General features: G+C 29.0%; 1 protein-coding gene across 2 annotated transcripts in view; it reads right to left on the bottom strand.

Moving 5' to 3' along the window:
- The window catches only part of LOC129956985 (uncharacterized), a 453,467-nt gene that overhangs the window by 115,783 nt on the left and 310,610 nt on the right, over window positions 1-27,074 (bottom strand). For both annotated transcript variants that reach the window (XM_056069077.1, XM_056069078.1), the window contains exon 3: window positions 23,569-23,709. In XM_056069077.1, coding sequence (XP_055925052.1) covers window positions 23,569-23,709 — 141 coding nt within the window. The remainder of the gene's footprint in view (window positions 1-23,568; window positions 23,710-27,074) is intronic.

Below are 27,074 nucleotides of genomic sequence, written 5' to 3'. Positions count from 1 at the left end.
TGAAATATAAAAATTGTTTACTGAGATTTGTTTATATACATGATGCCACTGATGTTTAATAAAAATTTCAAATATTTTTAATGACTATATTTTTCAACAGCATACTTATGTTTAAATAATTCAGCTTGGTTATCATCAGTTATGTTATTCTAATGATTTTAATTTGTATACACTTTCATGATCATTGTTTATTTTTAAGATCTTATTGTTAAAGTTTTTTACTGTTTTTTTTTTTTTTTTTTTTGCATGCATAATTTGTATATAATTTTAATTCTGAATCTTATTAATAAAATGAATCAAACGATTTATTCTTTAAGAATACACAAATATTTGCCTATTTATTTCAGTTATTTTTAAGTTTCAATTCTTGATTATATTTTATCAGTGAAAACGATTTAATTTGTCCTACTAATTGCATCAAAATTTGCAGAATTTGGATTTTTTTTTAATCGTATAATCTATTATATTTCTTCAAGCATTTTGTCTACTATATTTCTATAGAAAATTGCCAACGGTATTTCTTTTAGAAATTTAAATACCCTTATTCCTTTGAAAAAATTATGTCAATGTAATGGTAATCTTTAAATTTCTTTTATTTAAGAAAAAAGACGAAAATTGTGAATTACTTTATAAAAAATATATTAAATATTTTAAATTGTCATATAAAAATTAGATAAAAAATATGTACATAATGTTAACTTTATTATAATTCTTTATTAAAACAAAAATATATATACATGGCGAGAACTAAAAATCATAAATAATTTATCCTCCAAAATAATCTTAGCCATAAACTACATTTAATTTTGCAGAAAAATATTTGTTACAATATATATTTTATTACAATTTTTAGCAATAATAATTAATGCCATTTTTTAATTGGAACTGGATAATTAGGATTTTAAAAGCATTCTATTTAACTCTAAAAGCCTTAAATTTATGTTATTGGTAATCCTAAAATTATACTAAGCCTCCAACAATAACTGGAAAAAAAATCTCTTTATTTGACTCCTTTAATCTGAAATAAATAATATAGTTTTAATTAATGTAAAATAATTTAATGCAGAATTTAATCTATTCATTTATTTAATTCTAATAATTAAACAAATTACTAGAATTATTTCTTTAATTCTGAATGAGTTTTTGAAGATTTTAAAATCGAAGCTCTCAATTTCATTGTTTTTGTTTTTTTGTTTTTTTTACCCTGAAAAACAAAATGCTAATAAATCCAGAATTGTTATGATTCATGGACTTTTAGAACTATGGAATTTCAAAACACGTTTTATGCATGCATAACATAATATTATTTAAAGTCATCGGCAGGAAATAATTAATAGCATTAAAAAGAACTTTGTCCAGTAATGGTATAATAATACTTCACGCTAGTTTGTGAACACTCTAGTCAGAAAACTAGTCAGTATTTTTCCATGAAATTCTCTGACATATAAACATTACATAAACACCACACAGGTGAAAAACAATCATCAAAATGTTTTTCATTTCCTCTACATCAGAGTGAACGTCAAATTACTTATTTCCTCTATACACTCAGCTACAGAATAAAAACCAATCCTTATGCAATTCAGGTTATTCTAACGACTTTAATTACAGTTCCAACGCCGCCAAATTGGCTGTTTTCCTTTTTTTTGTTTAGTCGCCAGCTATTATATGTAATCTTGCAGTAAAAGAAGGAAATGATGTGTATATTGCGCATGCTGGCGGAAATACTCATTCGATGACAATAGTTTTCAAAACTTTTTCTGCGCTTTAACCGCCATCACTGGGAGAAAAATAAAAAGGAACGAGTTTGTTCGAGTGCTCATTTTCGCTCTCGTTCCACGAAGAAAAAAAGAAAGCTAACTTCTGAACTAGTTTCCGATAAAGTAAATAAAGTTTGTGCAGTAGCTCACTAATCTATTGTTCCTCAACTTTAAGGACTTTCTTTTCCGTTCGAAGAGCTTTAAATTTGGGTACTTTAACTGCCTCGCCATTTTTTTCTCCACTGAATGATTGCATCCATTTCGAACTTTTACTTCTTTTTTTGCGGGGAATTCAGAAATCCCACAGGCGAAGTTTTTACCATTTTCCCAAAATATGTTGGTCGTTTCATTCGAACTTGAAATTCTCAATGTACTGGTGAAAATGTTTCTTTTCCTTGGCATTTCACAAAATAGGCAATTTGTAGAAAGTTTCTGTGGCAATTTTTGTTGCAAATTATACGCTTAATAAAAACAATTAGTATCTTTAATCGATATATTACTTTAAAAAATAATCAGTCTTTAAATATAAAAAGCATTAATTCAGAAACATACAAACGCAATAATTCAAAAATGCAATGAATTAAATATATCAAATATGGCATAGGATTTTGTGACTACAAGTGAAGTTTTGTGTCAAATCTTTGTTCCAATCGGTTGATAAAAGCGTATCTAAAGCACAAATTCGATTTTCGGATACTATTAACCACATGCCAGGGATTAATCGCCAAAATATTCGCCAAGGATCATAGGAAAGATTCAGTAAAAATGCGAAATTCAGGCCAAAGGTTAGTACTTAGCATCTGTTGTACACCAATGAATGATATGTAATGCGTTCTCTGATATAATATCTTATTAAAGTATATGTGAAAAAATTTGGGGTGGTCACTCCCGCTGGTTTAAAGAAAATTACCTATAAATATTAATTCAAATAAATATTATAGAATATAAATTGCAAATACAACTTTTAATTTATTGATCACAAGCTTTTACCCGCGACTTCGTACGCGTAGAAATAGATTGGAATTTATAGCATCAATGTCTTTATCTTTTGTTACTCCTGCGCATGCGTGAATTTTCAACGCCAATTGGGGTAACACAAATGTATGAATTTTCTACGCCAGTTGGGGTAACGCAATATAGATTATAAATTTTTAATTTCCTTTATTCTGTTTTATTTTAATTCAAAAGTACTTCAGAATGAATCCGAAAGATCGATTCATTAACAATGTTTAATTTTAAATGCATCGAACACTAAGAAATTAAACAGAATCGTTTGAAATAATAGTCAAAATCATGTTAACCCTAATCTCATTGGCGTGGGGGAAAAAAACAACCCTGAAACTTTACTCATTTGGCGATTTTTGGCGGGAAAGTTAGTTTTTAATTAATAAACAATCAAACGGAATAAATTGTACCCTATGTCCTATTCCAGACTATAATCTATCTCTCTGCTAAATTTCATCCAATTCTATTCAGCCGTTCTGGCATGATTGACTAACAAACATCCATCCAAACTTTCACATTTATAATAGTAGTATAGATAAATTGCGTTAAACGCCCTATCTTTGATATCATCATCATCATTATTATTACAATTTAATAAGTGAATTAAGTAAATATTAAAGTAATATTATGAGTTTAAATCTTCAGATGATTGTTTATTGATGATAATCTTCTTTATAGTATAACTTCATTAGATTTTACCATAAATATTATTAATTTTTTTTAATTGCAAGTTTTTCAACAACATGAATTACATCTTCTTTATTAACTCTATGTCAAGTCCCATCACGTCGATTTGATCTTAAACTTTTATAATAATCATAATTTATCAGAAGTGTCTATTTCAAAGGGTCTAACATAATATATGATCGTTCTAAACTTGGAATTTTTCTAAAAACATTTGCAGCCAAAATTAAAATGATTGTTCAATAATCCACAAGTATATTTAATTTCTGCTGCAGTTGGATTGCAAGGAACTCATTTTTTCTCACCGACTTATTGTGATGAGATAATATAAGACAAACTGTGACTTAGATAAAAATGCAATGCATATTTGTCTGTATGATTGCGGATTTGTAAATAAGCATGGAGATAAAGAAATTGTCTTTTGAAATAATTAATAATCTTTTGATTGCAATTAAAAAATTTCATTAAGTGATCTTTTTCTTTATTGTTGGAAAAATGTATCACGAATGTGAGGACGCATTAGGATTCTATCAAATTCTTGGATATTAAAATACAAAGAAATTGTAATTTATCAATTTGTCATTTAACTTAAATTTTTGTGAAGAAAAATTTTAGTTTTCAGCTCCCAATTGTTTTTTCATAAAAGGCGATTGTGAAACTAAAACTTTTGCCAAGTTTACACTTCACATTTTTGAGATATAAGATTTTTGTAGTCCTTTGGTGTGCCTATTTATCAACTAATTCATACGAAACAAACCAGTGGAAGTGGTTTCCCCAGAACTTTCTCGTATACTCTCTAATCTAATCTAATCTAATCTAATAAAGATGTTATTCCATTGAAAGTTTTGCATGGCATGGCATTCAGTAATTACGATTGACCTTTGGCGTAAATTTAGTACTTTTGCTGAATCTTTCGTGTCATCCTTAACAAGTTTTTTTTTTTTTTTTTTTTTTTTGCGATAACCACTTGGCATGCAGTTAATTTTACCCGAAAATCGAATTAGTATTTATTTTAGACACAATTTTACCACTGATTGAAGGCAAAATTTGACACAAAACTATAATTGCAATCAGAAAATCACATACCAAATTTGATTTTTTCTAATTATTCCGTTTTCGAGTTATCGCATTTACAAGCTTCTGAAAATACAGACCGACAGATGATCAACCGCTTGTTGGGTTTTATTGAAATTTTTTTCTGCGTCTATACTAAAAATGTTAAGTTTGTAAGCCGAATTTTATCTATCTAGCTCTTTTCATTTTGCAGTTATCGTGACCCGTTCAGATTACCTCTGCTTAAAATTTGATATAAATCCACAAACTGGTTTTAAGCCTGTACACCAAATTTCATCCGTCTAGCTTCAAAGCGTTTTCGAGTTATCTTCGTTACAGACAGACGGGCATTTTTCAAAAAGGTGTTTCTTGGAACTCAGGGAGATCTAAATCGAGAAGATACCTCAAAATCTTGGGTTCGAATTTTTTGACGACTTTTTTACTTTTGCTGTACTCCAGAAAGTAAAAAATAGTCTTTTCGATAATTTAGATAAAACAAATCAAATACCCAAGGCATATACAAATAATCATAATTTTTTAATTCACGAAAATAAGTTCTGCACGTTATTCTTTCGGTGCAGGATTTAAGAAAAAAAAATTGTATCTTTCATAATTTTGTTTTACACTTTCATCATGGCTCATTTTTGTCTGAATTGTTTCAATTAACTTTATTTTTTAAATAACATTTTTTATTGAAGTTACATTTTACTACTTTTTAAAAATTTTTATTTTCTACGTAAGTCCAGTTTTCCTCTAAGACATTGAAATATATTATTTCTTACATTCGCAAAAGCGTTTGCAATACGGTTCTGATGCTTATTCAACGCATTTGGTATTGGGGGCACGTAAGGGGTGTCTTAAATGTTATTCTAAAGGAAGAAATTGCAAACTGTAAGAACTGGAAACTTGCGAACATACCAAAAAGTTTTTTTTATTTTACAACCTAAAGCTAGAATGAGTTTGCGCAGCATCTGGTGGCCCAACTGATTAAGCTTAACATCTGCTTCTGTAAGATCTATAAGTTTAACATCTGCTTTTTCTTTCCCCGATAGGCATTGAAAAATGAAATTACAATTTTTGAAAATAGTTTCAAAAAGCAATGATTATTGTTTTAAAAAGGAATGATTATTTTGTAATAAACCTGCTTTATAAATCTCAAAAAAAATCTATTTGGATGAACATCTAATAATGCTAGAAAAGACGAACAAAAAGCAAATGTATTACATAATTACGCTTCTAAGTGATAATCCATGCATAACATTAAATTAATTCATCTGAATAATTCAATTAACTAGACATCCTTTATTCTAATTTACTTAAACTATCTAAAAAGTTTAGATAATATTTTGAAGAATGAAATTGAATAAAATATGAAGAAGATATATATGCATCATTTCTTGAACATAAGGATTATAAGCTTGCAGTTCCATATAAAGATTCTGGGCTACGTTTGTTAGTAAAAATTGTAAGACCTTACATTATTTCTGTATTGAAGAAAAAAAACATTTCTATTTAGTTTTGAAATGATTTTGGAGACATCAGTTATTTCACACCCTCCCTTCAAAAAGATTTCTTTATTTCACCAAAAAAAAAGAAAAGAACTAAGAGGATTAGTGAAAACGAAATCGGAAAAAATTATTTCCGAATTCCTTCCTTGTCTGATTCCCCGAAGGTTCAAACTTGTTGCCATTCCATTCTTCGGAACAAATATTTTATTTCCCAAGACAAAAGGGGGAAAAAATCGCCTGCCGGATTTTCGAGGCTTTTTGTAGGCATTCATTTTTTATAATAATAAAAAACATCTTTTTGTCTTTGAAAACTGAAAAATAATGCATTTTTTATACTGGCAATGTTTACCTCGTATGCCTAGAATTTTTTTTTTTTTTTTAATGATTTTATGTTGTTGTTTCTGATAAATTTAAGCACGAAAAATATAAAATATTCTGTGGAATGCTAAATTTTATTTTATTGGCTCTCAAGCTTTGCCTAGTAGTCTTTTAAAAATAAAAAAAATTTTAACATTTTTTTTATAAGCATTGGTATTTTTATGAAGAGATATTCTAAAAGCATGGGAAAAAAATTTTAAAGAAAATCAGACATACAAAAACAATCATTTTTAGAATCGAACATGGGATTGCAAACATAAAGGAAAGTTTTTACAGGATTTTTTTTTTCCCCCTGACGGATTAAATAAACGCGGCGAATATTCTAGATAAAATGTGAAACGCAGATTTAAATACTAATCTGAAGTATGGCAACAATACATTTGCACAAATAACGTTATAAGTTTATGCAACATGGTGAAAACAATGGTATTTAAAGTCAAAAATATCAATAATAATCCTTTTTATTATTTTCCGCGTAATTTTTGACTTCATCTATACGAAAATATTTCTTCTTAACAAACCTACAGATAGTTTTATTAAGAGAATGATTGAAGCGATTTTTCCGATCAACTATTCCACAAGAAATGGATTATCCCAGATACAGTTTTCTTTTTATCCTTGTGCTTACCTAAATTTTATTAACTTTTTTTTTTCTTTTATAAAATGTATTCTAGATATCATTTTTTTCCTTCTTTAACCATTTCTAGGGCCGTGAGAAGTATGCTTCCTTCCAAATTTATCAATCTTTGTATGAAATTATGTAGGTTGTCATAAGTTCTGACACATTTTTTTAGTAAGTCAGAAACTTAGATGCTTCAGTTCTTTATCTCAGACAAAATGATGTGTCTTGATTTGCTATTTAATTATTAATTAACCAAATTAAGTAATGAATCAAATTAAATTTATCTGATAAGCTAAATGAATCCCTTTTCTTATTCTAATTTCAAGCCTAAAAATATTTTAACATAATATGACTAGAAAAAAAATGGCCCTTTAAAGGATTAAATTATATTTCTCACTCTGTTTAAATTATATTTCACACTCTGTTTAAATTATATTTCCTCTTTTTAAAAATTATATTATAGATATCGTTTTCTCTTTTGAATTTGTTTTACAAACTTTCATTTTCTTCATTTGTGTGTGTGTGTGTGTGTGTGTGTATGTGCATGCTTATTACTTCTTGCTGTTTGTTACTATTAAACGGGGTTGCATATGTTTATAAGCTTTATTTACTAAAATGTATATTAATTATTAATTGTGTATTACTATGATATCATTATATAACGAAATCTCTTAATCTAATTTAAATCTTAATTGATTTCCTCATTTTTATTTTAGCCCATATTAAACATTCTAAAATGGTGTCTTAGTTCCTGATCCAATTCCCACTTTTTATTTAATGAATTCAACACGCGCTCTATAAAACTGCTGGTATCAGCATTTTCTCAAGCTCTGATTGAAAGGATAAGAAACTAATGCTTACAACATTCGTTCAGAGATACCTAAGAATCCCTTTCCTAAGTCGACACGTGTCAAAGAAATCCCCATCCAAATCTCATAGTAAAATCACTGAAGAGAAAAATTTGGCCTCTTTTACTTTTGTGTCGTGATGTAGACTGATGTATTTCTTACCACTTACTCTTTTTACGTAAATTATGCCTCCCGCAGTGAACTAAATTGAGATTATAAAATTTCAAAAGGTTCTTCTATTTGGCCACGTAACTATTAAAACAAATTTACATTATTTTGTTATTATTATATAATTTTTTTTACACTGAAAATGAATGCAGCATGTATCACCTGAAATTTTCTTCTTACCGATTCTTTTCGATTACACTCTTCAGGAAAGTTGGATCGACTATAGAAATAATAATAATAATAAAGATATTTTGGATTATTTGAAGTAAATATTCAAAGGACTTGTCGTCTGAAACTTCACGTGTTATTGTACATGCAACAAACACGTTGGTTATTTTGAATTTGTATTTCATTAAATTTGCTTTGTACACTTCATCTGGTGAACCGTTTCTTTTATTTAATTCTTTACATAAGGCCCCTTGCAAGAATCCCTTTGTTTTTGAAACTTTATATTCTATTACAAAAATGATATTTTAAAGTATTTCCTATGAATTAAGAGGCATCTTCACGTGAAAAAATAAGTGAGATATCATAATTTATTAATCATATTATATCATATTCATTATAAGCATTATATTAATACTTATAATGACTGCCAAAAAGATTTTTTTAAAGCCTATTTAAAAAATTTTTGACTTTCGAAGTTCTGAGTTTATATATAGTTTTTAAGTTACATCACAAAATTAAAAAATACAAGAACTGTAAATCCATAATTAATTTTATTTCGGAATTAATGTCCAAAAAGCAATTTTTTATCTTAATTTTCACATAGCCAAATGCACAGTATGGAATAATTGAATAGAATATGGAACTAGTTGTATTTCTTTATAACTATAAAAACCGTATTATAGACTAAATATCACATTCATTTTTTATTGAATTTTTTAAATTAGCGAAAAAAAGTTGTCAGCTAAGAAAGTTGGTATCATTAAAAAGTCTGTTTTTTAATTTTGAGATAAGGAAAAAATATTTATGAGTTTATATTTTCGGAAAATATAGTTGAAAAGCACTAAAACTTATTTAAATTTATTAAAAATTAAGTAACTTTTGCATTTTTGAAAAGTTAATTCGTAACCTTTCTTTTTACTTTGAAGGGTACGTGCGTTATATTCCTTAAACATTCAGCGAAAACTATAGATTTACATTTAAAAAAAACCTTCAAATAAGCATTCATCTTCATACAAGTAGATAGAAGCTAAAACTAAACAATATTGTTTAAAATTATATCAAGTGTGTTGTAAATACTAGCCATTTTATTGCAAATGAGTATTTTAAATTTTATTTTTACTTTTTAAGTATTCAGTTTAATTGGTAAGTTGTGGCACAGTAAGACATCATTTTGATTTGAAATAAACTTGTGCTTATGAAATTATGTCATTCGGCGCATTTTTTTTTTCTTTGAAAGTAATGTGTTTAAAAATATTAAATTGAAATAGTTTATGAGAGTTCTAAATTTTGCATATAAAGAGGCAGAAATATTTAGAAGCTACTTATCCGATTTTAGCATATTAAATTAACTAGCGAAATTGCCGATAGCTATAGTTTAGTTTAATTTTCATGTTATCTAAATGATTGAAAAGTTTCGGGCAATTAAAAAAATGTGAACTTAACAAAAACTAGAAATTTATAGAATCCATGTTAATTGCTATTATCCTAAATTCGATTTGATACATTTCGTGAAAATTAGAAAAATTAACCGCACAAGAAGTTTATATCATCAGACTGTAAAAATAATTAATTTTTAATTTAATGCTGAACAAGTTTCAAATAATACAGTCAGCTTTATTTTGAAACTAGCTGATATTCACAATGTTTCTCTCGATAAATTTTCATTTTTTTTTTTCGCTAGTGAAAGATTAAAAATGTAATTAATTGTTCATAAGAATTTCATTAAAACCTTGTTTACTTCAATATCTGAGAAAAATTTTGAGTATGCGTCATATGCGAAAAGTAAAAATTCATTTAATATTATAATCTTATTTTTTTAAAAAAATACTTGTTTTTTGCGTTAATTTATTAGAAAATATTTTATATAAAATGGTATAATACATAAAATCTTTCGGTTATTTTCAATCTTATTTTTGATTGAAATTAGCCATATCTGCTACCGAAAAGAGTTTTAATATCTAATAGTTTTTCGGGAAAATAGCAATTGTACCAAACGATTTTAAAAGCAACAGAACGTTAATTTTTACCATAAATTATGAACATTTTAAAAATAAATGACATTATTTATTCCAAGCTCGTGAATAAACAATTTAAATGTGTTTACAACATGAAGGTGGCCAATTTTAACGGTTAATTTCAATTTCTATCCACTGTTAAAAATAAATTGTCAAGATTTAAATTAATTTTTAGGTAGCTGAAAACTTCAAATCAATTTTCAAGTTACATTTTTCTATATTTCAGTATTTACACTATTTTTCAGAATCAATAAAATAAAATAAATTTTAGAAAAAGAACTATTTTTTCCCATTCTTTGACGTTTCTGTCAAACAAATATTTTACTTCACCATGTGATTTGCAGACGAAATAGTGCGCATGTAAAAGAAAACCACTGTTTTTAATAAATAAAAAAATTAACTATTTAATTTTTTTATTTTACAATTGCCAAAAAACATTCACTGAAATCTTTCTTATGCATCGAAATATTTGCAAAATAATTTTGAAGAAAAAAAATCTTTTTAGAAGTATGGGCTTTCTTTTCTTGAAGCGAAATGACTGTTCGGCTGTTATATAACTACTGCGACAACAAGAGAAGAATTTTGAAATAAGCAGAATTTCGAGGAATAACTGGCACAAGAATGATTGTAGAAAATAAACTTATAATTATAAAAATCCTCAAGAAAGGAGTTATTTTATAAATCAAACACCTATGCGTCAAATACACGTCGATTCAACTTTGGAATTTATTACGCATCTTACAGAAAAACCAGCGGCAGTGGTCTCCCCAAAACCTTCTCGCATAATAAACTTGTCATCCGAACAACACCTTACATGGCACTGTCGTACAATAGTTACGAAATATTCACTTTTGGCGTGATTTTCTAATTAATCTATCATATCGTCCTTGGAGATTTTTTTCGCGATTAATCCTGGCACACAATTAATACTATCAAAAAATCGAATTTGTGTATTAGATGAATTTTTCTAGACCGATTAAAACAAAACTTTGACACAGAATTGCCCTTGTAGTCTTAAAATCCCGATATCAAATTTGATATGTTTAAGTCATTACGTTCTTGAGTTGTCGTGTTTACATGTTTCTGAAAGTACAGACAAAAACACACTCAACCCGTAATTGGATTTATCTCAAAACTTGACAGTTGTGTGCATTATAGATGCTAAATATGTGCATCGAATTTTATCTGTCTAGTTCATTTCGTTTTGTGACTATCATGTTAACTTATATTCGGACAGACAGACTTCTTCTGAGCATATTTAACTCAAAATTTAATAGACATCTGCAAATTTGGTGCAAAGACCGTATACCAAATTTCAATCAACTAGCTCTAAGAGATTTTGAGTTGTCTTTGTCACAGACAGATGAACATTTTCCAAAAATCTGTTTTTCGAATTCAAGGAGGCCTAAAGCGCAGAGTAAGACAGCATGATGTTAAAGAAAATGTGGCAATACATGCTGTAACTAAATAGATTAGCATATACATTATATTTTGCTTATGTAGTAACACAAAAAGAAACTGATACTCTCCCGAGACCGAATTGCAGATTTGGCTTTAGAAATAAAAATGAAACCATAATTTTTTGCTTCTTATAGAAATCCAAAAAAACTCTGTATATTTACTTCCGATTAGCACACGAATCTTGTTCGTGAGCGAACAATAAGGAATGTTTATGAGAAGTCTTCCTGATAATTAATTAAATAATTACTTTTTCATTCATTAAAAACTATGTTTTTATTGCGCAAACAAGAAAGCAGAGGGCGAATATATTTTTTTTAATAAACAAGATTTAAAATAAGTTAAACAACAGAAAAAGAGATACATAAATACAACTTATTGCTTTCTCTTATATGCAGAATAAAGTATAGCAATCATAAAAAAAAAAAATTCGAACCCGAGATTAAGACAAATCTCCATGCTTTAGACCTTCCTCGAAAAACACATTTAAAAAAAACGTCTGTGACAAAGATTACTCTCTTATAAGAAATAAAATTGATTTGATAGATAATAAACTTTGAGCTAGACGAATGAAATTTGGTATACAATCTTACCGCCAAATTTGTAGATTTCTGTCTAATTTTTAGCAAATTCCGTTCAAATGAAGGCTGTCCGAATATACATTAACAAGAAAAATACAAAACGAATAAAGTTCTATAGATAAAACTCGGTACACAGATTTAATATCTAATAGTGTAATCTCCTGTCAAGTTTTGAACCAAATCCAACTACTGGTTGACTGTCTGTAGGTCTGTACTTTCAGGAGCATGTAAACGCGATAATTCAAAAACTCAATGACTTAAATATATCACATTTGATTCGGGATTTTGTGACTACAGTTTGTGCCAAATTTTTGATTCAATCGTTTGAGGAACACGCGTCTAAAACAAAGTTAAAAAAACTTTTGCTGTCGCAAATTTTATCATTTTATTTAAAATTAAAACTTCAAACTGTTGAAACATTTTATATTAGCATTATGCCGAATGCTTATATGAAATTTTTTGTTTCCTCACATGGATCATTCACTTTCAGAATAGCTTATTTGATATGTGATAACATCCACCATAAATATTTTTTTATGCTATATTTCAGATTTTATCCGCAAATGCTAAAATATAAGTAATCCGAGTATTGTGAAAAATAATTAAATTGTTACTTTTTCATTAATTAAAAACATAAAAAATAATTTCATCCTCAGAAATGCACAGTATATCATTTAAAACAAAATTTTAAATATAAGACACGTTGTTTTCGAATAACTAATCCGTGTCTTACATCTATAACAAATAGAATGAATGGTCTAGAAGTATGAAATTAAAAGAGCAGTGTATGGAAAAGGTTTACATGGATTTTCAATATATTTTTACTTTGTTATTATGACAGACATTGGGCATCGGCATAATGTATAAAGACTAGCAAAGTCTCTTCTAATAAACTTTTTTTATAAGTATCGAGTATGTGGCCGAAATAATTTCAAAATATTTTGTACACTGTTTGAGAGTAATTATTAATTTTCAAGCATGATAAATTATTTTTCACAACACAACATTTTTTTTTCTTTAGTTTTAATAATTGGAGTTGCCATATTTATTCTTTTTTTTTTTCGTCTTTTTTTTTTTATTTTGAATTCGTCAGCATGAAGCGAAAAGCCCAATCAATAAGCTAAACATAGTTTTAAAAACTGGCATTATTAATGAGATTATATCAGTAAACATTCAAAAATTAATTAAAAAATTTGCAAACGATTTTCTCTTTACTTGTAAAAAAGAGTTGCCATTCTGTTCGTACTTTCATTTAAAAAAAAAAAAAAACTCGAATCCTTATTTTTTAAACGATTAGTCATTTCAAATATTCATTATTCATAGATCAAAAAAAATAATTGTTGAATACATTCTTTCCTGAAAATGTTTTTAATTTCTACGTTTCTGTTGAAAATAGATTCATAAATTTCTTCATACCGAACTAGAATTGAGAATTTATTTTCTGTAAAAGTAAGTATCACACTTTAAAAGAGATAAAACTGCAAGAAACAAAAATAATTCCAGCTACGTTCTCAAAAAAAAGATATTTGCTACTATAAAAACAACTATGAGCCTCTTTTCTGCGATAATGCAAAAAGTTTTGTCTAATGATCTGGAAAGGCTAACCGGATATTGCGTCTGGAGCTCTCGGAAGCCGGAAGTGACGTAAGCCTTTTTCTTTTTGCTATCAGATTAGATGGCAGTTCTTCCTTTCTGATAAAACTTTCAATCATGTTCTGTGAGTAACAGAAAAACAATGGAATTAGTTTCACTATTCTGACTGTGTTTCCGTCTTTCGCTTTTATTTCCACAGAATATTAAATCAGACATCGATCAAAAAATATAATTGTGAACATATTATGCACATTAATCAATTTCCGATGTTGTTGTTTTTTTATCATTGCAATTTTTATCATTTTTTTTATCAGAAAATTCTAATTTTGTTCGTAAATTCAATTTTTTTTCTTTTTGCTAAAACGAAGCTGTTATTATAACTTATAAAATAAAATTCCAAATTAATTCATATTTCCTTAAAAAATTCATGTAATAATAATTATTAATCATTTGTAAAACGGTAATATTTAGAATGAATCGTTTTCACTTTAAAATAATAAATTTTTAAAGGCCAATCTTTGGTAACAATCTTTTATTTTTTCAATTTTTTTTAATAATATTGTTGCGAGTAAGTTTCTTTACAAAAAAAAAACAACTTTTTTTTTATCAAATTGTAGCATGATCTTTTCAAATGATCAATAAATCTGTGATAATGTCAGCTTGTGGATTAAAAATACAATACGAATTTTTCTACTGCATTTTCCAATATTATTCCTATAACTGTCTTAAAATTAACTAGTGTAGATATTTTAATACCATTTTATAAGCAAAATAAAAGAAAATTAAATTATATTTGAGTCTCTAATTCGAAAGACAGTAGCAAGGCAATGTTTTAAGCTTAAATCAACTATTTCATTTACTTATTTTTAATTTAATTTACTCCTAATTAGCAGTAGTACCGTGAGTACGAATGCCTATTAATATAGTCAAAACACGATTGTTTATAAAACAGCAAAAAGAATCTTAATTTTTACAACTAAGCGTTGTAGAATTCTTACAATTTTAATACTTATTAAAATGAGAGAAAAATTGTATCCATATAAAATTGGTATAAATAAGAAGTTTTATTTTAGTTTTAAAGTAATGTAAAAATGATTTTTATACATTAGCAGATGCCGAAATTATTAATAAAAATGTTTATAATGCTGATTAAATTTTAATTAAAAATCTAATTGCCATTTTGAATCGGTGATAACATTATCTTTCTGTGACCACATGTGACGTTAGTACCTACTACTTAAGAAATAAATACCGACCAACTCTTAAGTCTAATAGCCTTCAGATGAATGAACAGAATTTTTAAATGATTATTTTTTTCTCAGCCTTGTTCCATGATACAGATACAAATAGTATACCAGTCTATAAGCATTATCACATTGGAAGAGAAAAAAAAATGAAATGAAATTCTGGTGCCAAAGAGAGTAGAAAATAAAAAGTTTTGATAATCATAAAATCTAGCACTTCAAAGCATTCAAGTATTTTAAAAGAAAAACATTAAATTATTTCAAATAATTAAAAAAAAAAACTATGTACTTTTATCTTTATACAAGACATAAAAGTTTCTAGAATTTTCTGAAAGAGGATATTCTGTATATTATCATCTGTGAAGTGATTATTTGTTATTAATTAATATTAATAACAAAAATAAAAATGAAAAACAGAAAAAAATGGGTAAGGTTTTCTTAAATTGTCTTGTTATAAAGCAATTTCCGATTTTTTTTCCCTATTTACATCACATATATTATATGAAATTTGAAATGTATTATGATGCATTTTGTCGTTATGAACGCACCTTTCTGAAGGTGAATCTGACGTACTTCCTGTTACGGCAAATCTCGATTCATAAGTTGGACTCCTGGATCTATTTATAGATTTCAAAACTTTCTGTCGCTTCAAATGAAGTAATCTCACGGTTGCAACCGCGCAAGTTTTGACATCATCTGTCTGATAAAGCAATCGATGACGTCATAACTTAGGCTGTAAAAGAATGTTTATGGTTTTGATAACCTGGCGACAATTAAACATCAAAACAGCCAAACGGTGTTTTTCTGAAGATACTTCTTCGGTGAAAAAACATTTAAGGGTATTGAAGCTATAATTAAGAAGTGTTGTAGTATAAGAATGTTTTAGGCTTCATTTGATGATTTTTGCTTCATTTTTAAGATTTACTATATATATAGCAGCGATAAAATGCACACACACAAAAAAATGTATTTAATTTCGTGGTAATTAATATCTTGGTTATCGTAATTTAAAATTCAAAAACTAAACTAATAAACCAGCGGCTGTATTCTCACCTAAACTTTTCCGCATACTCTAATAAACTTGTTATGCCAGACAACTCCTTGGCATGCAATTAATAATATACGAAAATGTTTACCTTGCACGGCTTTGGCGTAAAATAGCTACGAAATATTAACCTTTGGCGTGACTTTAATATTTTTACTGAATTTATTGTGTAATCCTTGGCGAGTTATTTAGTGAACAATCTCTGGCATACGGTAAATAGTATACGAAAATCGAGTTTTTGCTTTAGATGCGTTTTTTCCAACCGATTGAAAAAAAAAAAAAGACAAAACTATGCTTCTAGTCACAAAATCCCATATTTGAAATATAAGACCTGGAGTACAAGAACACTAAATGAATGAACATGGTAATGTACAATATAAATCAAAAAGAAGCAATTATATAAAACTGAGATACTAGAGGAGAAATAAGGATGTAATATGAATAAAATGGGGGGGGAGGGTATTGAAGTTTAGTTTAGTTATATTAACGTTCCATATCAAAATAACACTAGAGCTATTTTGGGATGGACCTCGAAATTTTGAACCGCAGTCAGATGACAAGGACGACACCTGAGCTGGCACCCCTTCTCCAAACTTCCACACCACACCAGCGGGAGGACGTTTGATCCCAACGGATTTAGCGTGCATCAAATCCGCTCATACGGCGGTTCTTCGATAGAATCGGATCTCGAGCCTGAAGCCGAGACCTTACCACCAGGCCACTGCGGCCCGATGAATCGGTAAGGACTCTTTCATACCGAAGACTTTCTGCCCAAAAGGGAGGTTTTCTGAGATGCCATGATAAAATTAAAAGTCAGGATAAGGAAGGACAAGAAAATACGAAGTTTTCAAAATACAGTTGAATTGTAGTCATTCACCTGATATAATTCTGTTCTGGCAATATAAAATTATAGTGACCGACCGAAACTAGTTACGAAACGCTAAAGTACAAAGAACTCCCAACCAATACGGTTTTTTCAGATATTTCTCTTTCATTTTTTTTAAAAATTAAATGTGTCTATGTGTAATTTAGAAACAATAAATCATTCTTAGATTTAAACTCGTCAGTTCTACTCTGAGAGCTTTAACTCTCCAATATTACTTTTATTGAAATAATTTTTTTCTAACCTGGCTAAAGATTTATGACTACCGCCAAACTGATCAGACATAAATTATTATATGTTTTTTATACTGATTCAATCACTTTTAAAGCATTCTTTCCCCTGATATAAGAAAAAAAAGACAGTATCAATCATTTTGGGCACATTAAGTACGGCTCGCGATTGATCAATAGAAATGCAAGATATATTACTTTTGTGTCTGTGACAGACAATCAACAAAATAAAATTTCTGGGGTTTAGAAACTCGTTCATGTTGTGCATGGGATCAAGAAGCTTTTGTCTATAATGTTTTATTGACATATTATTCAATTATACTAATGTGAAATACGAATTTCTTCTTTTTATTTTAACATCCGATTGACCATAGAAAAAGACGAGATTACAAAACAAACTTAATTCATTACCAAAAGTCAAATATATTCATGATTGTTTCTCGAAATTATGTTGACATAATTATAATGATATGAAGTACGTAGTCCTTTCATCTATTTTTCAATATTCGAGTGACCATAGAAAAAGTAATAAAAAAAAATAAAGAAAATCTAAGTCTATTCATACTTTCGCAAGAATTGAACTCGCATTCTTCACCTTCACGTGAAAAATACTGAAATCCTTGCATTTCACCGATGGAGCTACAGCCTGTTGATTTCAATTTTCATTACCAACAGCTAAAACTCTATTTAAAGTATTAAAAATTAATTAAATTTAATAATTAATGAATTAATATTTGAAAAAATTCTATTAACATCAAGTGTCATCAACTAACAGTTTTAAAAAATGTATTTGAACTTGAGTGGACGAATAAAAAATATTTTATTAACGATTGAAAAATTGAACAAGATATATATTTATATATAGGGAGAATGTGAACTAATAGTAGGAAATGTCAAGATTAAAACACAAAACTTAATTATGACCAAAAGTCAAATATAGGCATGATTATTTATTGATATTATGATGACATAATTATACTCATATGAAATACGTGGTCCTTTCATCTATTTTTCAACATTTGAATGACCATAGAAAAAGACAAGATTAAAACACAAAATTTAATTACGACCAAAAGTCAAATACAGAAAGGATTATTTCTTGAAATTATGCTGACATAATTATACTGATATGAAATATGGAGACCTTTCTTCTATTTTTCAACATTCGATTGAAGTCAATATATGCATGATTATTTCTCGAAATTATGTCGGCATAATTATACTCATACGAAATACGTAGTAGATTCCACTTATTTTTCAACATCCTAGTGACCATAGAATGTCACTACCATACCACAGTTACATCCATACCATAGTGACCATCGGAAAAGACAAAATTACAATTACAATTCATTATTCAAAGTCAAATGGATGCATGGTTATTTCTTACCATATAATTATACTGATATGAAAATGAGGATCTATTTTTCAACATCCGAATGACCATAGAAAAAACAAGATTAAAAAACAAAATTAATTCATTACCAAAAGACAAACGTATGCATGGCTCTTTCTCGACATAATCGCTATGAAGATGCAGCCATTTGTCGTTACAATGGACGAAGTTTCCATTTTCACTTCTTTGATTCCAAAACTGAGGTAAGAATATTTTTAGCGAAAAACACAAAGTTCGAAACGATATTTTGATACGAGTTGAAATCTATTTATTTATGTTTGAAGTGTTGCCAGCTAGGAAACAGAAACTCATCTTCGAATTACAAATAGAGAAAAAAAGTTAAAGGGCGACAATGAATAAATGATGCAGTTTCTTGGGTTCAAACAATATATCTGAAGGGAAAGTCTTATTTAAATTATGATTACGCTTTCAAAAAAATATCTCCAAAAACGTTAGAATATGGGATGGGCTTGCATATTACTTAGGTTTCTAACATTTCCATTTCTTTTGAACTATTTAATCAACTTGTCACACAAGATTTTCTATTGCGTCTTGATTCATTGAGAACTTCATTGAGTAATATGAGATGGGTCTGGATATTTCATTAAAGCTTCTCATTAGACTGGATTTGTATTTTAAGAAGAAAATATGGAGTAGGAATGTCTAAACATTCATTACCCAAAGGCAAATTTCGGCATGCTGGTCGACCAGCTGGTTGTCTGTGATTTAAAGTAATATTCCATGTCTTTCGAACCACTTCATTAACTCGTTGGATAAGATCTGTTGTTGTTTTTGTTTCTGATCCCGGGTGTTTTAGCTGCATTATACCAACTCCATGAAACCAAAGATATCTAAAAAGTCTAAAAACAAAAGCATATCCCTTAAAATCTCAAAAAAAAATAACATTTAAACATTTAAAAATATGATTGGGGAGGTTTGATCTGCCTTGCACCAAGGACATTCAGCAAAGATCCTCCGTCCGTGTTGAAAGGTGAGGGATTTGTTGTGTGCCTTCAAAAAACGAGGGTGAGCAGATAGGACTCTTCATTTTTGACGATATTTACGACTCCATATTTTTGTTAGAGGAGATTTCAAAATCGGTTGGTGTTGGGTCACCATGAAATATATTAGCTGAGGCTGTCTTAGCTATCGGCTATCTCATTACCATTTAAACCAACATGTGGGGGGGGACCCACTGAAAGTGCGCAGAGTGTTCTGCAGAGAGCCTCGCAATAAGGTCTAAGATATTCATGCTAATCTTGTCCCCCTCTTTCGTCCAATGAGAAAGGTGCTATATAGAGGAACGACTGTCTGTTAAAATCCAAATGTCCCTGAAGGCAAATTCAGTGGCCGTGTCGTCACTGAACTTGAAGACCCTTATAGACTGCAATAAGTTCAGAGCAAAAAACAGAACAGTTGTCAGGTTTTAATTCATCCAAGTAACATCTCAATACGAGATCTACTGCTGCTGTAGATTTGAGTCTTTACAATCTGATCCATCTACCTTCATTGAGAACACTATTTAGAGCCGAGTGAATTTCCTCTTTCCCCTGAATTGAACAAGGATGACATAGTTACCAGTATAATGAGAAGCTTCCCAAAATTATTAAGACTCATCTTATATCTCTGGCTGCAATAATTTTCGAAGAAAGATTGAAAAAATGACCTATGGATATATCATATCACTGACTCTCCGAACTTCCCGCAAGGACACGGATAAATAATACTGAATGACCGGGCCGCCGCAACAGCAACACTGGCGGGAACTGTGGTCCTAAGGGCCATCACGGGCCACGGTACAACCCTTCCCTAAGGAAGTAAGTACCGTCATCGATGGGAGGAGCCAGACCCCCACCTTTTCGAGTACCCTCCATTGTGGCGAGATACAACCACCATGGCGGAAGCATCTCATCCTCATTTCGAGGTGTCACCCTTGGGGATTGAGCTATGGATATATTAAAGCCTGAATCTCCATGACGATTGTATTGAAAATAAGCTGATTTATACATAACATTTTGTTTTCTTCAAGTAGCTATCATGACAATTTCATTTGCATCTTTGTTTCTTTGAAGATTACTTGGAATAATAATAATAATATATAATTGAAATATACTATACTTTGAAATATATTTGGAATAAAATAAATTATTAATGCAAGGTCTTCATAAAGCGATTAAATATCACAAACTTTCATTGCTAATTTTCTTATTAAAGAAATTCGCAAATGTTGGGATATATCTATAAACTTCAAATACCAAAATAAACATTTATATCCTAAGTTCTTTTTCTAAAGATAAATTAGCATAACAATTGCGAAGACAGAACAATGTAGCAGAATCATGAAAGATCGATTTTCTTTGTGCTTGATTCACAAGTAAGTTTTTATTTGAACGTATTTTAAGTACAAAATTCGTTGGCGCTGTACGTGGAAATCTTCAGCTTTTTATATACTTGTTGTTCTCATTTGATTTGTTTCGTACTTTCTGGATAAAGTTTGCAATCATTTTTTTCTGTCATTTTAATTTGTACTGGAGTTTGTAACGAATATTTTTAATTTTTATAACGTATTTTTGATTTAAAAAAAATATTATTTCTCCTAGAATTGAATCATCAGTTTATTAATTAATAAAAATTTTGATTCCGCACGTGGGATGCCATCTGTATTAAAGCAAAGTACTGATTTCAGATTTCATAGTTTTTTTGTTTTGATAAGGAATTAAAATATATATAATAATAAAACAAAAGCTGGAGAAAAATCAAAATGAAATCTACGATCGCAAATTTCAAGTTATCATGTGAGAACATTACTATTTTTAAGTTATTATTTGTCTTAATTTATTTAAGTCATTAACTAGTTTAAACCGGTTTGAAACAATTACGAAACTTCTCTATCGGTCTCTATCCCTCTCTCTACATATAATGATAATTTTTTTAAACTTTCCTTTTTAATTTTTTTTTGGTTGGCAAACAAAGTTTTGGAACTCGATCGATTTTGAGATGAAATAACAGCTATGATGTCATAGTTCTACGTCAACCTTTTAAAAGCGCATCTGCTATCAAAGAAGCATACGTAATAATAAATCAATGCTGTTAAAAGCAGATCAATCTTTTAAAAACGCATCGGCTTTCAAAGAAACATACATAATAATGATAATGCAATACTGGTAAAAGCAGGTAAAAAATATATACGATTAAAAGATGATGATGAAAATTGCCATTTATGCTTTATTGATTGCCTACGCGATTTCGAGCTTCAATATTCATTGCCTATGCGATTTCGAGTTTCAAAACTCCCTAACCAAAATAACATCATGTTCTCACATGATAATAAAGACTTAAAAGTATTTAATAATAGCAATTATAGAATAAAAATACGGGATAATTGTTACTAAACAGAAAAAGTAAAAACATATAAAAAAATAAAAGATATCAGAAAAAAAAAGGAATTAAATTGAAAATAATTGCAAAAAATGCTCTTTTATTAGTACAATATAAAAGAGAAGATATTGTTTATCCAAAAAATAAACTCCAAAATAAAATCATAAAAGTAGGTAACGCTGAAAAAAATATCGTAAAACTTATACTTCAATGATGAACATGGGTTTAAAAAAAGTAGATTCTTAGACATTATTTAAAAATAAAGATATATGAAGTTTTTTAAAATCAAATTCCACTATGAAATGCCATAAAAGAAAAACTGTTGAACAAAATGCTATCAAACTTAGTAATGGTTTGCAGAAGAACATGGGATTTTATTTTCCGAAAAAAAAAAAGCCCAACTACTTGCTATTTTACACAATATCATTAACGACTGTTACCCATGGAATATCTTGTGGGCGGATGAATCCCATTTTATCTAAATGGAATATCACCCTCCGTAACTACAGGTTTGGTTCAAACTAGTCCCTTAAGTCACCCCTCCCCCTCACTTCTTTGCATTCTTTTGACATATTGATGTCATCACCTATGGTGATTCCTATAAAAATAATGATTTTATCAAATTATGGCAGATATTAAAATCATGTTATTTCAATAGCCTTGCACTCGTTTTATTTATTGTATAACTAAACCTTTTTAATGGAGTCAAGTCCCGTGACATCTCTTGCCATTAGAAACATAATTGTGCTTGGTAATTAATATACATTCTACTTTCACCCCATCTGTCACAGTATAACTTCACTTTCTTATCCTTAATACAAATTAATCTGGTAATAAAAGTAATCTGTCTTTAGGTTCTAGCAATAGGATAAAACTGCACGATTAAATATTGGATAAAACGACGAAAATTATTTGAATTTCGTAACAAAAATGAAATTTACTTTGTAAATTACGTAAAAAGATATTTTTTTAAAATTATTAAAATTAAAATAATTGAAAAATAAATTTATATTATTAGAAGCGCAATTTCTTGAATTTTAAGGGTGTAAAAATCATTTTTTTGTTCAATTCCTTCTCTAAGATTCGAAGTATTTTTTCCTCAAGGATTTGCTTTGAGCTAACAATTTCACTTGCATCTATATTCGCAACTAATTAACCGAAATCATTTGCTTTATCTGTAAAATTACCACAGCTAACACACAGATCACTATTTTCAGAAGTTTTCACTTAAAAACGCTAGGAACTGTAATTTTTTTAAATAATTAAAATTTTGAAAAAGTCCATCCGTTTTTGTGTGATACAACGCTACAAATTATATTTGTGCTAAATTTGATACGTCAAACAATTTAGCTTATAAAGGTGCCCACACAATCATATTCGCAAACATACGCACACACAAACTGCTTTATTATTAGTAGAGATTATTGCAATTATTGATCTCGGAAAACCACGGATAACAGAGACATCACTGGAAAACAAAATCTTCATAATGCTACTTATATCAACTTCTACAAGTTTAGTGAAAAATATAAATTCAGTCATTCCACTTACCTTTTACACATACCTTGTTCTCAATGTTCACTGGGTACTGATCATGGCATTCGCAACGTCCACTGCTTTTGTTGCAGTACACGTGGAACAAAATGCTATTGCAGGTGGATTCACAAGGTTCTCCGATGTAGAAACCGACCCCTAGAGAAAGAGAAATAAGGTGTTGAAAGCAGCTGCAATCGTATCATGTTTCTCATGCGAGATAAAAAAATTAATGCAAATTCCATGCTTTTAAATTAAATTCTCTATATTAGAAGCATTCATTTTTACTTTCTCGTAGACGTAGTACCGTGAAAGTATAGCAATCGTCAAAAATTCGAACTCGAATTTGAGCTAGACAGATGAAATTTTGGTATATGGTCTTTACGCAAAATCTGCAAAAGGTTGGGAATAGCCTGGTTGGTAGGGCGTTGGATTCGCGTCCTTTGGATTGCGAGTTCGAACCCCCCCCCCCCGACCGAAGACTCTCCGCGTGTGTGGTGACTGGCGCGCGTATAAATCTGTCGTAGTCACAACGTCCTCCATGTCGAGAGTAATACCACTGCGGGTACTGGATCAGGGGTGACCGTTTTCTGATTCAGGTCCAAATTACTATATGTGAATGAAATGCATGAATGAAGTCCACCCCGTAAAAAGAGTTGTGACGTGTGTGTAGCTAAGTTGTAGTCTTGGCGCTACTGAAAAACAAGAGACGTGTCCTTGGCTTAAAATCACTGACTTCTAAAGTCAGTGGGCTTGTCTATGACAAGTGTCATTAGAAACACAAAATCTGCAGATTTCTATAAAATTTTCAGTAAAATATATTCAGGGGAAGTCCATCTATCCGGCTGTTCGAATATAATTTAACACGATAATTACAAAACGAATGGGTTGACTATCTTTCCGTCTGTACTTTCAGAAATATGTAAACATCATAAATCAATTTCCCAATGACATAAATATATCAAATTTAGTATGGGATTTTGTGACTACAAGTGAAGTTTTGTGTCAAATATTTGTTTCTATCAGTTCAGAAAAACGTGTCTAAAACAGAAATTCGATTTTTGGATACTAATAACGCATGCTAGGGTTTAATCGCCAAATAGCTCGCCAAAGATGATACGATAGATTCAGTAAAAATGCTAAATCTACGCTAAAAGTTAATATTGCGAAATTATTGTCATGCCATGTAAGGCATTCTCTTATATGTAAAGTATATTAGGGAGGATGCGAGTAAGTTTTGGGGTGGGTGACCACTGCAGTTGGTTCATCTTTTAATGAACCATAAAAACACAAGAGTAGAAAACAAAATAAATTTGTTGCCAAAAGTTTAGTACAAACATGGTTATTTTTCGAAACAATCACTGAGAAGATTCAGATATTTGTCATATTGATGGACAAAGTTTCTGATTCCTTTTTTGAAAACTGTTGCGATAAATGAAGTGAAATGGTCTTTAACATTCCTTTTAAACTCCTGATTAGTCTAGAGATCATATTAAAAAAGAACAGGAATCAGGAATACTTAAACATTCACACTCTAAAGTTGCAATTTGGCATGTTAGGGAGCCTAATCTTTGTCTAGTTTTCCAACACTTCAGTTTCTTTTAAAGTATTTAATTAATTTGTTAAATAAGATTTTCTGCTGTGTTTTACATCATTTAGTAATATGAGAGGGGTCATTCCTTTGAAGCTTTTCATTATACTGGAAGATTTTAATTTTTATATCCTGAAAAGAATATGGTGTAGGGATGTCTAAATATTCATTCCCCAGAGGCAAAATTTTGACATGCTGGTCGACCAGGTCGTAGTCGGTGATTTAACGCATCCTCCATTTCTTTCGAACCACTTCATCAACTCTTTGGACAAGATCTTCTGTTGCGATAGTTTTGCGTTCTTACACCCTGCTCACTTCATCGAGAACGTGACTTAGAGCCGAGTGATTTTCATCGCTTCCCTGAATTGAAAAAGTGACAAAGAGATCAAAGCTCCGAGACTGATGAAGAGCTTCAAGAGAAAGTTAGGGTTTATATCATATTACTGAGAGTAACATTCTACGAAGAACGGATCGAAATGTAGTCCATCAATATGAAAAACCGGAATCTTTGAACACTTGCATCTTGAAATCCGAAAAGTACCATGCTTGCACATAAATTTTGGTTAATAACTATTCAAGCTTAACACTTTGACTGTCGTGGGAGTCAGCGGTGATCGGTGGCCCAGATAAATTACATTGTAATGTATTCGGCACGGCAGTCAAAGTGTTAAAATCTGATTATCTAACATTGATCATTTCTAATTTACAGTGTTTTCGTTCTATATGATTTAATTTTTATTAAAATATTTTTAATAAAATAATTATTGTAAAATGTATAAATATTTTATATAGAAACATTTTTTAGCTACAGTAAGTATATATACAAAATACGTAATTTAAAAATTCCCATGTAATTTTGATTTTTGAGGATTTTTTTTAAATATAATTTGCAAATTTTGGTGGCATTATAATTTCAATAAATAAAGAGATTTTGTTAATAGATATGCATTTTTGGATTTTTTAAAATTAATTAAATGAACTTCATGTAAAGCAGATTAATTTAAATTAGTGCAAAAGCAATAATTTTTTTAATGATATTATGTTATATATAACTAATTTTTTTTTTCTTCAAAATTCTTCTAATTTGAAATTACAATGAATTACGATTTAAATTTCATTGAAGAATTTTTAATAAAATAGTCATTGTGAGATATATAAATATTTTAAATAGAAACATTTCTTATGTGCAGTATATACATATACGAAATATGTAATTTAAAAATTATATAAGTGCCCCATGTAATTTTTATTTTTGATGCTTTTTTTTTTATGATTTGCAAATTTTGGTAGCATTAGAAATTTTAATAAGTAATGAGATTTTGTTAACCGATATGTATATCTGTTAACATTTTAACATCGGCACTTGCATTTTTAAAAATTAAATATATGAACATCATATAAAGTAGAGTCCTGCATTTATTAGTTACTACAAAACTAATTTTAAAAAATTATAAAATTATGTTATACGTAACTAGTAATTTTTTTCTAAATTTCTTTTATTTTGGAATTACAATTAACTGAATCAGAATAACCTCATTCAATTTATCTATGTTGCAATATTTGCTAGCTAAGATTTAAAGCAAAAATCACTGGAGCTTATGTCAAACAAAAAGTTATTTTATTAAATTCCTTTTCACCATAATTCGAAGCTGTACTGCTTTTTCACTACATTTTTATAACAATTTTAAATTCTAATCCATTTTTTTAATATGAATAATTCATAAAAAATATATTACATTATGCGACTGAAAAGTCTAGCAGAAATTCACTGAATTTTAACTCAAAAATTGAATTCTTCTTCCAAGATTTAACTTGATTATGGGAATATTTTATCTCATACAAAGGTAGTTTATTGGTTGTCCAAATATTTGCTAATAGAATGCTTTGCAAAAATTATATATAAGTATTTGTCAAAAGTCTGACTGAGACATAA

Source organism: Argiope bruennichi, chromosome 11, assembly GCF_947563725.1.
Source record: "Argiope bruennichi chromosome 11, qqArgBrue1.1, whole genome shotgun sequence".
Classification (NCBI taxonomy): domain Eukaryota; kingdom Metazoa; phylum Arthropoda; class Arachnida; order Araneae; family Araneidae; genus Argiope; species Argiope bruennichi.
Note: the sequence above shows the minus strand (reverse complement) of the source record. Positions and strands in the feature narration are given on the sequence as shown.